Source organism: Desmodus rotundus, chromosome 1, assembly GCF_022682495.2.
Source record: "Desmodus rotundus isolate HL8 chromosome 1, HLdesRot8A.1, whole genome shotgun sequence".
In the NCBI taxonomy this organism is placed as follows: Eukaryota; Metazoa; Chordata; class Mammalia; order Chiroptera; family Phyllostomidae; genus Desmodus; species Desmodus rotundus.
In genome coordinates, this window is record NC_071387.1 from 38,116,819 (window position 1) to 38,130,360 (window position 13,542).

The window sequence follows — 13,542 nt, forward strand, 5'->3', positions numbered from 1 at the left end:
CACCAAACGAAGGCAGAGCGACTTTTTTGCAAAGTGGTTGGAAACCCTCCGACAAAACCCAAATCCTATCACCTGGGGTACAAAGGGGGCGTGGGCATTAAAAGCCCAGTCTTATGCGGCTGTTGTACATGTGACAGCCAATGCTTTGCCCATTTATGCATTTTCCACCAAGCGCACAGTCCACTTCTCGTTGCATCCGCAAAAAGGCAGGTTAAGAAAAAACAAACCTCAGAGAAATTTGTCAATGCGACCTCACTTTCAAAAGAGTAGCTTCAAACAAGGGGTCAGCACCCCAAAGATGCGTTTGGCTCCGACTAACAAAGCCTACACCCCTTCCCTCCCTGCCCCCACCCCCGCCAAGAAACTACGCCGTCTCTGAGGTACTTTCACTGAGATTTTAGGATTTTAATTAAAAAGAAAAATGAACAAGTGGCAGGATTTTTGCAAACTCGAGTCCCCAGCTTTCGCGGCTACCCGCTTAAGGATCGGTCCCGCTTGCGCGCGCCCGCGCGCTCCCTCGCAGGCCCCACGTTACTTTGATTGACAGCCAGGCTCCGCCGCTCTCCTTCCCACCGACCTTCCCATCCACAGTGCCAATCTCCGCGTCTCGCCGCTTCCCATTGGCTGGCTTCGGCGTCCCGCGGTTCCTCCAGGAACTGTTCCTCGGCGAGCGGGGAGGACGCGGCTGGCTGAGGAGGGTTGGGAGGGATGGGAGGGGAGACAAGGGAGACGGCGGAGATGGAAGAGAGTGGGGTTGAAGAGGAGGGGGAATGAGGGGGGGAGGCGGCCCGTCCAGCGGTGCGCCGCCATAGGCTCCCGAGAGGCGTCGCGTCTGTGCCCCACGTTGGGCGCGACGCACGCTATTGGCTGATACTGGACTTCTGCTCCCCCTCCCTACCTTCCCGGCCGTAGCTGGCCGGCTTCTGGCTCGCGTCCCCCGCCTGCGAGGGGCTGGGCGGGGCTCGCGCGGGGCTGGGCGGAGCCCGCGCTGGTTAGCTCCGGAGTGTGAAACCGCGTGTTAATGTAACCGGCGCGAGAGACGCGGACGGCGGCGGCAAGGGTAGGAGCGGCGGCTGCTTGGAGCTGCAGCAGCACCGTCGGCGGGCTCCCTGTGCCCCGCGTCCCACAGGCAGCGGACTACACCACCCCACCCTTTCACGGCCGGGCGGGACCCGTGCCACCAGCCCGGACCTCCGCCGGCCGGCTGCGACTTAGCCTCCGCCGGCTGCCGCTTGTCGCGACTACTCCGCACTCGCCCGCGGAGTTTGGCGGCCGGGAGGGAGGCGGGACGGCGGACCTCACTCCTGCTATTCTCGCCACCATCTCGTGGATGTCATACCCTGGGTAGTGAGAACTTTGCAGCGGGCTGGAGCTCCTTTTACAGAAAGGCAGACGAAGGGAAGGAGAGAGGACCGAGGAAGGGGCTCGGAGGAGAGGTCCGAAACGGCCGGGCCGGTCGTGCGGAGCCAGTGTTCACCGGCACCGCGCCCGGATGCGCCCCAGCCTCGGGGAGCAGTGGGCGGCCACGGGACTGCCCTCCGCAGAGTAGCCCCGTCGGGCCTGGGAGGTTTGTGCAATCGCGTAGAGCGTCGAGTGCCGGTCTTACGGACCGATCGGAGCAGCCTTCCGACGCTCTCTCAGCACTTTCCCCGCCTCGCTGTCATTCAGTGCTCCTCGGCCGGGATTGAGGCTGCGGAGCGCTGGGCTCGGAGCCTCCACCGCGGCCCCTATCACTCCTTTAAGTCTTTCGGGGCTCTGCGACCGTCTGGCCGAAGGCGCGGCCCGGACTCGCGGGGGCCGGCTCCGAACGTCACCAGGTTTGTGTGGGGTTAGTCGGAGGCGCGGTAGCACCTGCCCCTCGCCCGCCGCTAGTGTCGCGGGAAAATCCGGAGAGGAGGCCGACCGAGAGAAGAGCGAAGGAAAGCAGACCGTCTGGATTTGTTTGCCCGGGACGGTTGCGGCGCACGCGGATCGCCTGCGGGAGCGGGCTGAAATCACCACGCTCTCGCCTCCCCGCCCGAGCGGCCGAGGCCTGCGAGTTGGAGAACGGCGCGTCGCCGCGGAGATTTTTGGTGTAGCCGGGCCTGGGGTGCCTCGCGATGTGGCCCTGAACAGAGGTTCCCGCACCGGCGGGAGCAAGAGCAGCCGGGCGCCGAGTGGCCAGTCCGTCCCTCCGAGCGCGTCTGCGTGCGTGGCCAGCCGGCCCCCAGCGCGTCCCGCCTCTGCCTGGCTTCCCGGCTTAATTTTACTCGGCGGGATTAAAGTTGGAAATTGAGCGGAGAATTGAGTTACCCGGGAACAGAGCCGCCGCCGCTGCCAGAGCGATGTTCCCGCAGAGCCGGCACCCGGTGAGGCACGGCTGGCTGGGGGGCAGGGTTGTGGTGGGTGAGGACACTCTCTTCCTCGCCGTAGGGGGGCGGGTGCCTGCTGCATTCTGGTGGACCCCCCTCCTCTCTGGGAGTGCAAGGCTGGGAGGTCCGAGGCCCGTGCCTCTTAGAGTAAGTAGGTTGTGGGCTTAAACTCCCAATTTCCCCTTTTCTCTGGGCCCCCTCCTACTTGACGTCTAGACTCAAGTAGTAGGGCGGGGGCGCCTGCGGAGGCTGGAGTTTCGCTCCCGCAGCCACATCCTCCCCCTTTCCCGGGGCGGGTACGGCGCACCCCCCCTCTTTGTTTCTGGTCTCGCCTATTTGCATGTCAATGAGGCCCCCGATCCGGCGCGCCTGGAGGTGGCCCCGTCGGCTCTGGGAACTGGGAGCGTTTGGGAGTTGTTTTTCTCCTCTGGTCCCCTGGGTCATTATCGCCCCTGTGGGGGAGGGGGGCGGCGTTATCATCTGTCAGGCCGGGTTCTCTGCGGCCACTGGGGAGCCCCTTTTCCTGGAGGCTGGAGGAGGCTCCGAGCCTCTCTAGTAGCTGGGGGTTGGAGGAGGGTCCAATTTCTCCCTCCCCAAGGGAAAGTGCAAACTCGATTTCAGGACTCCGTTTTCTGCCATTTCTAACTTTATTTTTCGTTTATGTCTAACCCACCTCTGTGTCCTCTGACTCACTGCTTTATCCATCCACCCACATCCCCGACCCTCGGTCCCCGTCGCCGATCACCCTCAGACGCCGCATCAGGCTGCAGGCCAGCCCTTCAAGTTCACTATTCCGGAGTCTCTAGACCGAATTAAAGAGGAATTCCAGTTTCTGCAGGCTCAGTATCACAGGTGCGTGTCCAGCCGTGCCAGGCGAATGGTCGCCCGGGCAGCCCTGTGCCCCTTGTTGTCTAGCCCCGTGGAAGCAGCGGCGACGTCTGTACTTAGTACAGGCGTCCAGGCGGTGGCGTGTGGAGTCACAGTAAAGACCTGTCATTCTTGTTACCCCCTTTCCTGTCTCTTCCAGGGCAGCCCCTTCTCTTGTCTTGTCCTCCCATTGTTTCCCTTTTGCCCTTTGCTGCTGTTCCAGGGAGTCTATTTTCGTGTATTTAGGAGTTGCATGAGAACCATCAATATTTGCACTTCATTTATTTATTTTGCAACAGGCTGAGCTAAAACCTTGGTTCAGTCAGTGACCCAGCCCTGGAGTGCGAGTTCAGGGAGGCAAAGCCAGTGTTGAAATCACTGTTTGCCATGCTAGAGAATTGGGTGGTCTGAGGCAAAGTCCAATTCTGAAAGCTAGATGCTTTTAGCTGTGCCCACCCAGCATTGGTAGTGAAGGTAGTGGGAGGTGGATGTGTGTAAGGGAAAGCTCCCTTGCTCTGTTGTCATTCTGGGTTGGTTTGGATAGGAGAGGGATTGGGGTCATATTTAGACCCATCTCAGCTTTAGTCTTTTTATCTAATGAGACCAACTTCATAAAGTTCGTAAGTGAGAACTGTGTAAAGCAACCCATTCATCGTGGATTTCCAGAAGTGTTAGTTTCTTCTCTTGTTTCTCTGAAGTCTTAACTGATTAGAGCTAAGAAATAACTGTAATGACAGTTTTTATTTTTGTCATGCTTGAGAAAAAGCATACAGATGCTTCAGTGTGAATTTTCTTATTTTGTCAGAGGCTTTCTGATCATTGACCTTTTGTCTACTTGAAGATAATAATCTCTAGAGCTTGAGGCATATCTGCCCACACTGTGTTTACCAAGCAGGGAGGACTTCAGCCCACTTTATTGCAGTACTTGCTTGACATATTTTGGCATGGATTTAAAAACAAAGGTTTTAAAAGGGACCAACAATTGTAGAAGTAACTTCATAGTTATTTTCAAATCTAGAGACTGAGTTAGCAAAGATAGTACAGCTTATGCCTGAGACTGAAGATTGTGCAAATGCCAGGTTTTGGTGGAGTCTGGAGAAGCAAACTTTGCTGCAGGGAAGTGGGAGTGAACAGATGACCACCAGGAGGAATCAGTTTTCTGGGTAGATCAGAGGTTTTGACAGATTTTTCCTTCTTGTCATCTGAACAGGTATGCACCAAGAAGAAAAAGGATAGTAGCTGAATGGATACTCTGTATATAAATACTCAATTTCTTTTCTCTGTTAAATGCAAGGACAAAGTTTTTGGGTGTTCATCTAGATAGTTTATGGCTTTGCCAAATTGGTCTGTGTTTTTACTTGAAGTGCAAATATGTGAGGCAGATGTTAAAACAAGTGACATAATGTTTACATTAAGTTGCCTGTTTTGTTTTCGTAGCCTTAAATTGGAATGTGAGAAACTGGCGAGTGAAAAGACAGAAATGCAGAGGCACTATGTGATGGTATGTATCCTTTTCATGTAATATGAGCAAATACGTGTTCTTAGCATTATAAAACAGGAGTTAATGAAATGCTTGATTTTTTTCTTTACAGTATTATGAAATGTCATATGGATTAAACATAGAAATGCATAAACAGGTAAGCTTTGGTTAAATTTCAAGCTGAAATGACAAATGAGTCATGATTTTTTAATACTGGCTTTGTCCTCCAGTGGGGGGTTCATGTGCCATTTTTCTGCCTTGGTTTCCCTTCCTGGAAACTGGTGGTAGTATTCCGCAGCAAGGGTTGCTTCTCGACAGTTACAGAATGTTTAAATGAATGGGTGAGAGGTGCTTTGGAAATGTAAACTAGCTTGTTTATAAGGCAGTTAGGAATTGAGACTCCTGAGTTTCCTTTCCACCTGGAAAGGTCTGGGTATCCTGTAGAGTTGTTGAAGTTGAGAAGAGCTAATAATGTCTTTGTTCTGGTTTGGAAAGAATTGTGGACCTGTGAGACACTCCCGTCCTCAAATCAGGTTAAACAAGGTGTATGACTAACTGTGGAATTTTCTTTATGCTTTGGGGCTGCATAAAGTGATACTCAGGATTAGTGGCTAATAGCATACATGTTCTTGAAAAATTTCTCAGTTGGTGCAGGTTTGGAGGTGAAGAAAAGCCTGCCTTTATGGCCACAGCATATGTTGGGAGTTGCTTCAGTCCTAGTGGTTTTAAAAGCATGAAAAGATTAGTGACTGGAAAGCTCTAGCTATGACTATGAGTTTGCAAGTTCCCATAAAATTCACACTTATGGCTACTATAATGGTGTATAAAAGAGTATTGAGCTGGAACAAGGCACTAAGGACCTCATAAGAGAAGAAAAGCTAAATGATTGCTCAGCCCAAAGGACCCTCGATTGAGTAGTCATTGTCTGCCAAAGAAAGCATTAATGGCAGGGTGTAAGTATTCTGGAGATATGCTGACATTCACTTTTTCATCAAGACGCTGGTACAATAAGTCTTTTAGAAATCGATTGCCTCTTAAAAAATTATCATCAGATGAAGTTGCACAGTTGGACACATTTCAAAGTGCAACAATACAATTCTTACTTGATGTATATGTGCTATTTCATCTCAAACCCTTGTTTCATTAAATTAAAGAGCATGGCTGACCGGCTGGGGCACAGTGGAGAAATTGATTAGTTCAGCCTTCAGATCTTCCTTATATTCAAAGACTTTCATTAAGCAAGTGTGTTTCAGAGTTGAATTCTGCTTTTGTAACTCTGCACTCTTTGATTTTTAATTCATCATAGGTTTCATAATGTTAAGTTATCATCTTGTACATTAGATCCGTTCTCAAATATGTGTTTGGAAAGAGATAGTGAAGTTCAGGGCCTTTTATTGATAATATAATTGGGTCTTTAAAAATGCTGATTTTATTCTGATTTGCACAGTTGACAGCTTAGTTTATGTTGGGTTTGTGCCTTTGTTTTTGTGTGTTTAAATGGCTAGTGCTTGATTGAAGCACTTGTAACTTGTTGGTTGATCTTAATTGGCCTGGAAGATACATGGTCATTTAAATACATTATGCAAATAAGCTTGGTCAAAAAGTTCTAACCTGCCCAACCCTAAGGCCAGCCCCACCCTTTTCTTTTGGTTAACAAATATCCTGCAAAAGTAAGAGGTGACTAGGCTTTTTCTTAAATTCATAAAGTCAAAGGATTTAATAACCTCGGTGACTCTTTTACAAGGGAATGCCAATTCTGTGTAATATATGCTGGTGCTGGACTTATTGGGGAAGCTAAGGAGGTGTGTCATTCTTTTGGGTTCCTGTAGGTTGCATGGTGGAGTGTTCTCTTCTTTATCATTCAGGAAGAAAGAAAAAGGGGAGAAAAGAGCCAGGAATCCCCATGGTGCAAAAATAGTTTTCTAATAAGTTTCTGTACTCCAATAGGCATTTGATGGTCACGATTGGCTCAGTAATTTGAAAAATGTGAAAAGCTGAGAGAGGCCATATTCTTCATAGTGTAGGGTATGCAGCCCCCTAAAATTTAGTTTATATGGTAAATGCTGACAGACCCTTAACTAGAGTGGTATGCAAAGAAGTGCTATAATTCAGTTTAAAGTGGCCTTACATTTGAAAAACATCCTTCTGAATGTCACACATTAATAATAAGTTCTGAGAAGACATTTGGTGCAGCTAGTAATCATAATTCTTATTAAAACTGGTGACGTCTGGCCCCCAGGGTGTAGCCAGGCTCAAATTGATGCTTTTTGCCGCCTGATCACCAGCATGGCCTAAGTGCTCATTATATTGTAGAGAGGGCCTTTGGAGCTCTCATTAGATTTGACAGGAATTCTCTCTAGGGGGAAACTGGGCATTAGCGAGACTCCTGACAGGCTGAAATTAGTCCTGCTTTATGGCTTATAACCAAATGCTAGGAAGGCATCATCAGGGGACACAAAAAAATTGTCATTTCTGACAACATCTTTGTTACTGAAAAAATGCAGTGATGGGGAAACGTCCTTGGTCAGAGCTTTATGTTACTAAGATTTATCTCCAGTGTGACTACTGCTCTCCCTTCCCACCTTTCAGCAAGTTTGTTGAAGAAATGGGTTTTAGAGATTTCAGTGTCAAGTCTCACCAGACTTTTCTGTGTGGGGGAAAAAAGTGGAAGTGCGTCCAAATCAAGAATGGTATAATTGTGGTTTCCTTACTTGGTTTGGTGCCCACAGTCTCTGTTTATGTTGTGTCAACACTTCCTGATAAGTCTTCCCCACACTTGTTCTGCTCCCATTTGTGGCTGGTTACTGAGAAGTCAATGGCATAGAGATGGTAATGGATACTGAAGTCTTTTATTATAGCATTAAGACAAATTTTTTTTGTCTTGAAACTTTTATAAATATCTGCCTGTCCATCTCTCTCTGGGTAGATCTTGAAATTTTGGCTATCTGTATAAGAGAGGTGGAGACTTCTCATGAAAAATTAAAGCAATTCTGATACTACTAAAGTGTTAGGGTACAATAAAAACCAGCAGGTTAATGTGAGTCTGGTTGTTTTGAGGTTTGTGCCTGTTGTGTTTAGCAGTGTGAATTTTAAAGGCTTTTTTTTTCCTGTCATGTGGCATATTACCTCATTTGATATTTTTGGGAACAGTGTGCACTGTAAATATATATTATAAGCTTTATTTATTCCACTTGTGTATCTTTTCAGCAGGTTGTTGAAGCCATGCCCTAAGTAGTCATTAGTGGCTTGAATTTTTATAGCACTCACCAGTTTCCAAAAGTGATTTGCCTCATTCTGTGGAGTAGATTGGGGGTGGCTGTTTTGTTCTGCCTGCAGCTGTGGGCGCGTGTTCAGAGTCTGGACGTTGTCAAGGCTGAGCACCTATTGAAGCTTGAGTTTGGGTCACCTGGTCCTCAATTCAGTGTTTCCTGAGGATGAGGCCAGTGGCAGAATCATCCTTTGGCCTCTGTGTAGTGACCCAGGTCTGCCTAGCTGCAGGTCTCGCCCATTCTCACTCTTTGTCTGTGCTGACCAACTTCATGATTCACAAGACACGTTGAGGCTACGTGTATGTTCTAAAAGTTAAGAAAATCAGCAGTACTAATTGACCTGTGGAGGCCACAGGTATGGGTATGGGTATGGGAATGGGTATGTAATCAACCTGGCAACACTGTCTGCAGGTTAAAATAATGTCAAAGGATAAAAGAAAATTTGAAATTTGTGGCCAGGACTCCTGATTTTGAGACCCAGTGATGAAGTGAGTTTGGTCAGTCACTTTGTCTCACTGGGCCTGTATTCTGAAGAGCAGGCAGAGTGAGCACATGGGGCTTTCCGGGGCGGTGATGAATTGGAATGAAAGGACCAGCTCTGGAAGGGAAGAGTATTCTACAGTCCTGGTCATGGGGTGGAAAAAGGAGAAAGAGGAAAAACCAGATGAGAGTTTAGCGTTTCTAGGCTCCATGCAATATTTCAGCGAGTACAGTGTCTCAGACCAAGTAAATTTTGGAGAACTGCTTTCACAATTTTGATGTGTGCTTTAAAGTGTCTCAAAAAAATGAGTTGTTCTTTCATAGTTTTTTAAGTGTTTAGGTAGAACTGTTAGGGATTTACCTGTAGGTTAGTTCCATAGATGTGATTCTCTTAGTATTTGTCTGAAAGTTTTACCTTTTCATTGTGTTCTCTGCAGTTTCTCACTCTGAGATTTTTTTTTTTCCTAAGTCAGTGTCCTCCAAATGGAAAATGACTAGCTGGAGTGCAGGCACTTAGAGTTAAGCTCCACCAGGTGTTAATCTTGTAATACAAAGAGGGTAGCTGTCATCAGGATTGGAGTGGTCCCCAACCTCATTTTCATTACCCAGGCCTGTCCTTTACAAGCATAAGTAAAAGAGATAAAGCTTCCTGTGTGTTGAGAGTCCAAATTCTGAGCTGCAAGATTCGCCTTTGTTTTTATTGGCAAGCAGGGTACGTCTTTACTAGTTAACCTGCACCTACCCATCCTCTTCAGCAGTTGGGTTAGTGGCTAGTTTCTGTTCAGGGCTGACTAGGGTGAGGTGAATGAGGCACTTGCCTTGGGCATAGAATTTAAGGGAGATATTAAAAAACTTAGTACTCAAGATAAAAAAAATACTAGTTTTGAAATTCAAAATTGATGCCAAAACTCCAAGGGGAACAAAATATATAAAGTTCAGGACCTGACAGGGTTGGGAATAGGGTGAGGTGAGGGAGGCAGGTTCAGAGACAGACAGCTCAGAAGAGCTGGAATGAATGGCCCATTGGGAGCTGCGGTGACCTGTAGAATCTGCTTTGGTGTGAAATACTTCATTGAGTTGCCTTCATTAGGAACTTCGTTTAGTGACTGGGCAAGTCATTAACATGTTGCCTGGGCCTTGTTTTTCCTGTCTGAAAAAGGGGGGTTTAGACAAGGCAGGATCTAAAGTTTGGTTCATCTCATGATAGGGGAGTCACACCACTCCCCCACTGGAACCCAGCACCTCGTGTATCTCTTCCCTGGATCTGTTAAGGAGAGTCTTTGGTCAGAGGATTTAAGGTGTTCCTCCAAATAGTGTTTATTAAGAAACACGGGGGGGGGGGGAGTCTATTCCCTTAGCAAATATTTAAATCATCTTGTGTGGTAGTTAAACTGAAGGTATGTGCATATTCAGTTATTGGCTCATGGAACCATTTGAAGTTTCCATAGATCTGGGTCTTTGTTCTTCAGTTATTAAACTTTTTTGGTCTCCAGAAGTGGATTAAATTGGAGGAAACTAAGAAACTGACTGGGTTCTCTTTATTAAGGCTTTGACTGATTCGGTCATCCAGTTCTCTACAGTCCCTGTTTCTTACTGTTGCTTCATATTATTTTAAAATTTAAATTCTCAGGACTAGTACCTTTAGTGTGGAGTTGGGTTTATGGTTTACAATTAAATTTTAGATAGCTGTTTCGGTTTGTCAGCTTATTTGACAAGATCAGCCATTTATACCTTCAACATAGTCCTCACTAGACTTTGGTAAGAAATGTGCCATAAGACTTATGTATGTACATGGTTTGGTGTTTTAAGTAGAGAGTGGGCGTAGGCACTCAGGCGTGGGAGAGATTTTTCTAACTTTCTGAGGCATGGTTTGACCTGAAAAGTGAAAAAAATTTACACTGAAATTTTAAAATAAATTAATATATGCATTTATTGCCATTCACTTGGTTAAAAAAATGGTTTTTAAAATTGTTTGAGAAACTATTTTACAAATAGTTGGTAGACCACTCAGTCACCATAATGCTTTTTATGAAACTCCAAGAAATGTTGACACAAAATATTATCAAAAAACCTATGATTGCCCTGGCTGGTGAGGCTCAGTGGGTTGAGCGCTGGCCTGCAAACCCAAAGGTAGAAGGTTCGATTCCCAGTCAGGGCACATGCTTGGGTTGCCAACCAGGTCCCAGGTTGGAGCACGAGAGAGGCAACCAATTGATGTTTTTCTCACACACTGATGTTTCCTTCTCTTTCTCCCTTCCCCTCTCTAAAAAATAAATAAAATCTTAAAACAAATTAAAAATAAAAAACCCTGTGATTTTGCACAAATCGATATTTTATTATTTTATAATTCAGTTTTTAAAAAAGTTTTTAAAAAAGATTTTATTTATTTTTAGAGAGAAGGAAGGGAGGGAGAAAAAAGGGGAGAAACGTCAGTGTGTGAGAGAAACATCAACTCTTGCCTCTCACACACCCCCAGCCTGCGACTTGGCCTACAGCCTAGGCATGTGCCTTGACTGGGAATGGAAATGGTGACCTTTCTGTTTGCAGGCCATTGCTCGATCTGCTGAGCTATACCAGCCACGCCTATAATTAAGTTTTTAAATCATTTTTAAGTTTAATTCAATTCGCCTGCCTTAAAACAGCATAAAGTCATAGCACATTGTTTGCACTCTTTTCACCCATGTTCGGTACTAGGCTAGGTTCGATACTAGCACCATTACTGATCTAACCATATTATTAGTCTGGTATTTTGTGCAACCTGCCAGTAAAAAGTTTGAAAACGTATCACCAGGCTTCTTATACATTTATAAGTTACATAAATATACCTTTGTAATAAATAGAAAAATTAAATGGAGAGGTTAAAATAAATTTGTGGTTCTCAGTGCCCCACGTTGGCTTGTCCTGTGTGGCCCAGGGCGCTGTGCACCCACTCTACAGACCACTAGCCATGCATTTCAAACACTCCTGGGACTGTAGCCCTGAGAGGGAGCATCTTTAAGATAATGAATGCAAAACACCTTTAGGGGCGTGGGTCTTTTGACCTCCTTGGTATGTCTATTCTTTCTAATTTTGACTTCCTACTCCAGTAATTGCCTCTGCCTGTCACTCACAGCCTCTGTGTCTGCCCCTGATTAGTGTCCCTTCGGGTTTCACTTGGCCACCTCCTTCCTGTTCCCTCCAGGTCCTTTAATCCAGCCAAATGGGTCTCTTCTTCATGCTTAAAATGTGTTTTGTGTTTTCCTTGATATCCTTCAAGGTCCAGTTCTAGTAACAACACTGCCTGTTTACTTCAAGGTGTTCTATGGCTGCTTCAACAGGAGGCTGTCACACCACTTATTTTTACTCTGATGTCTGTAATAATACTTTTTTCATGTGCCTCTTTTGTTACTCCAGGTAGGTAGGTTGCAGTCTGCTTAAAGCTTGAGTTTGAGACTTACCTCTACCCTTCCCAGTGAGTCAGGCACAGTAGGCATTTGTTAAGTAGCATTTAACATGCTCCTTCTGTAGGGTGGTATTTGGATCCTGAACCTGTGTGACGATCAGGTGAAAGCTGCTTGGCAAAATCATACACAGTGGCTTTGCCTAACAGTTCTGGCTCTTTGTGGACATGTTAGGATTCTTCAGCAAGTCCATGGAACCCAGAGTAAAAATGAATCCAGAGTGTGGGCCCTTATGCTAAAATTCAGAATGAACTCCAATTTCACCACATGTTTTATAGGACTTTAGTTCTAATAATCTCATCTAACCATGTTTGCTCAGTTGTTTTCCTTTTGTAAGAGTGATTTATAGTCAGAATATCCACTGAGGCTTCGAAATGGGGAGTTTAATTATAGTAATAGACTTTGTTTGTACTAAAGAAAGAGGAAGAGAAGCAGCATGTTGCTGAGGCATGTGAATTGAGTGTGTGCATCAGTGGCTATCCCTGGAACCACTGCTTATTTCCTGAGGTGGACCACAGTCCTGATACTGTTGAGGATAAGTTGAATTACAAGGTTTGCTCAAGGCATTAAACTTGCCTTGTTTCTTAATAGTAGCAATTATACTCATTGATTATTTACCCACAGTCTTTACATAGTCCTTTCGCCCTCTAAAAATTTTCATATTAAGAATTTCAAATATACAGAAAAGGAGAAATATACAGCAAATATCCATATTTGTACTCACTTAATGATACCAAAAGTAAACATTTTGTAGTATCTGCTTGTCAAGTATCTTACATAGTAGAGCTTTGCACCCCCATGCCCTTAACGGATAAAAGAATAATTCTGGAAAACTTAAAGGATTTGTTAGATGGCAGGGCCTTTCTTTAGCTACCAACACTGTTTTAAACAGATAACATGGAGGAGGAGGAATTTTCTCCAAGTACATTTTAAGAGTTCCATCTTAACAGGTTGTTTTCCTCCTGGACTTGCCCTTTGTGTTTTTGGGTGGTTGTATTAGGTGATCCACAATTACATGGTGTGAGGATACTTTGTTTTTCACCCAGCACCTGAAAATTGGTACTTACATGAGAAAGCCAATTTCCCTTCCCCAGCCCTTCTACCTTTTGGTCCTGTGTATTGCACCTTGAAGATGACATCAGTATATTTGCTGGGGGAAATAGCTTCAGTGTTAATAGATGGGAAACTGAGAAATAATTGTGCAAAAGGACTCTGACCTTGGACTTTGTGTGGCTGGAAACTGTCCTAATGGAGAAGTTAAGTTGGCCTCAGAAGCCTTGGGGTGGTAGAGGGGTGTGAAATACCAGAAAACAAAACCTCTTTGAGTAGGCCTGCCTGTGGAGGAGGCTCTCCAGAGCAGGGGGCCTTGGAGAGTGCAGCCTCTGTCCCCTCTTGATGCCTTGAGCAAACAGCGGATCAGAGCCTCTTATAAGTAAGGTGACCAGCCAGTGTATTGACACGCACAGACACAATAGAAAACTGCATTAGGAGGCGAGCCGTTGGGATTTGCAGTAAATATATTACAGAACACAAGTGACTTGCCGATACTGCTTGTTTAGCAGTTTGCAAGGGCAATGACAATATGGATTTTTGAATTAGAAGGGAAGGGCTGTTCTTTCTCTGTGCGGGAACATCTACTTGATGGCTGGGGAGAA

At 46.0% G+C, this 13,542-nt stretch overlaps 1 protein-coding gene across 3 annotated transcripts in view; it reads left to right on the plus strand.

Moving 5' to 3' along the window:
• The first annotated feature begins 2,207 nt into the window (after positions 1 to 2,207).
• Positions 2,208 to 13,542, plus strand: part of TLE1 (TLE family member 1, transcriptional corepressor) — an 81,910-nt gene continuing 70,575 nt past the window's right edge. For all 3 annotated transcript variants that reach the window (XM_024560030.3, XM_045195171.2, XM_024560031.3), the window contains exons 1-4: positions 2,208 to 2,348; positions 3,103 to 3,203; positions 4,656 to 4,719; positions 4,811 to 4,855. In XM_024560030.3, coding sequence (XP_024415798.1) covers positions 2,325 to 2,348; positions 3,103 to 3,203; positions 4,656 to 4,719; positions 4,811 to 4,855 — 234 coding nt within the window. In that variant the 5' untranslated portion in view covers positions 2,208 to 2,324. The remainder of the gene's footprint in view (positions 2,349 to 3,102; positions 3,204 to 4,655; positions 4,720 to 4,810; positions 4,856 to 13,542) is intronic.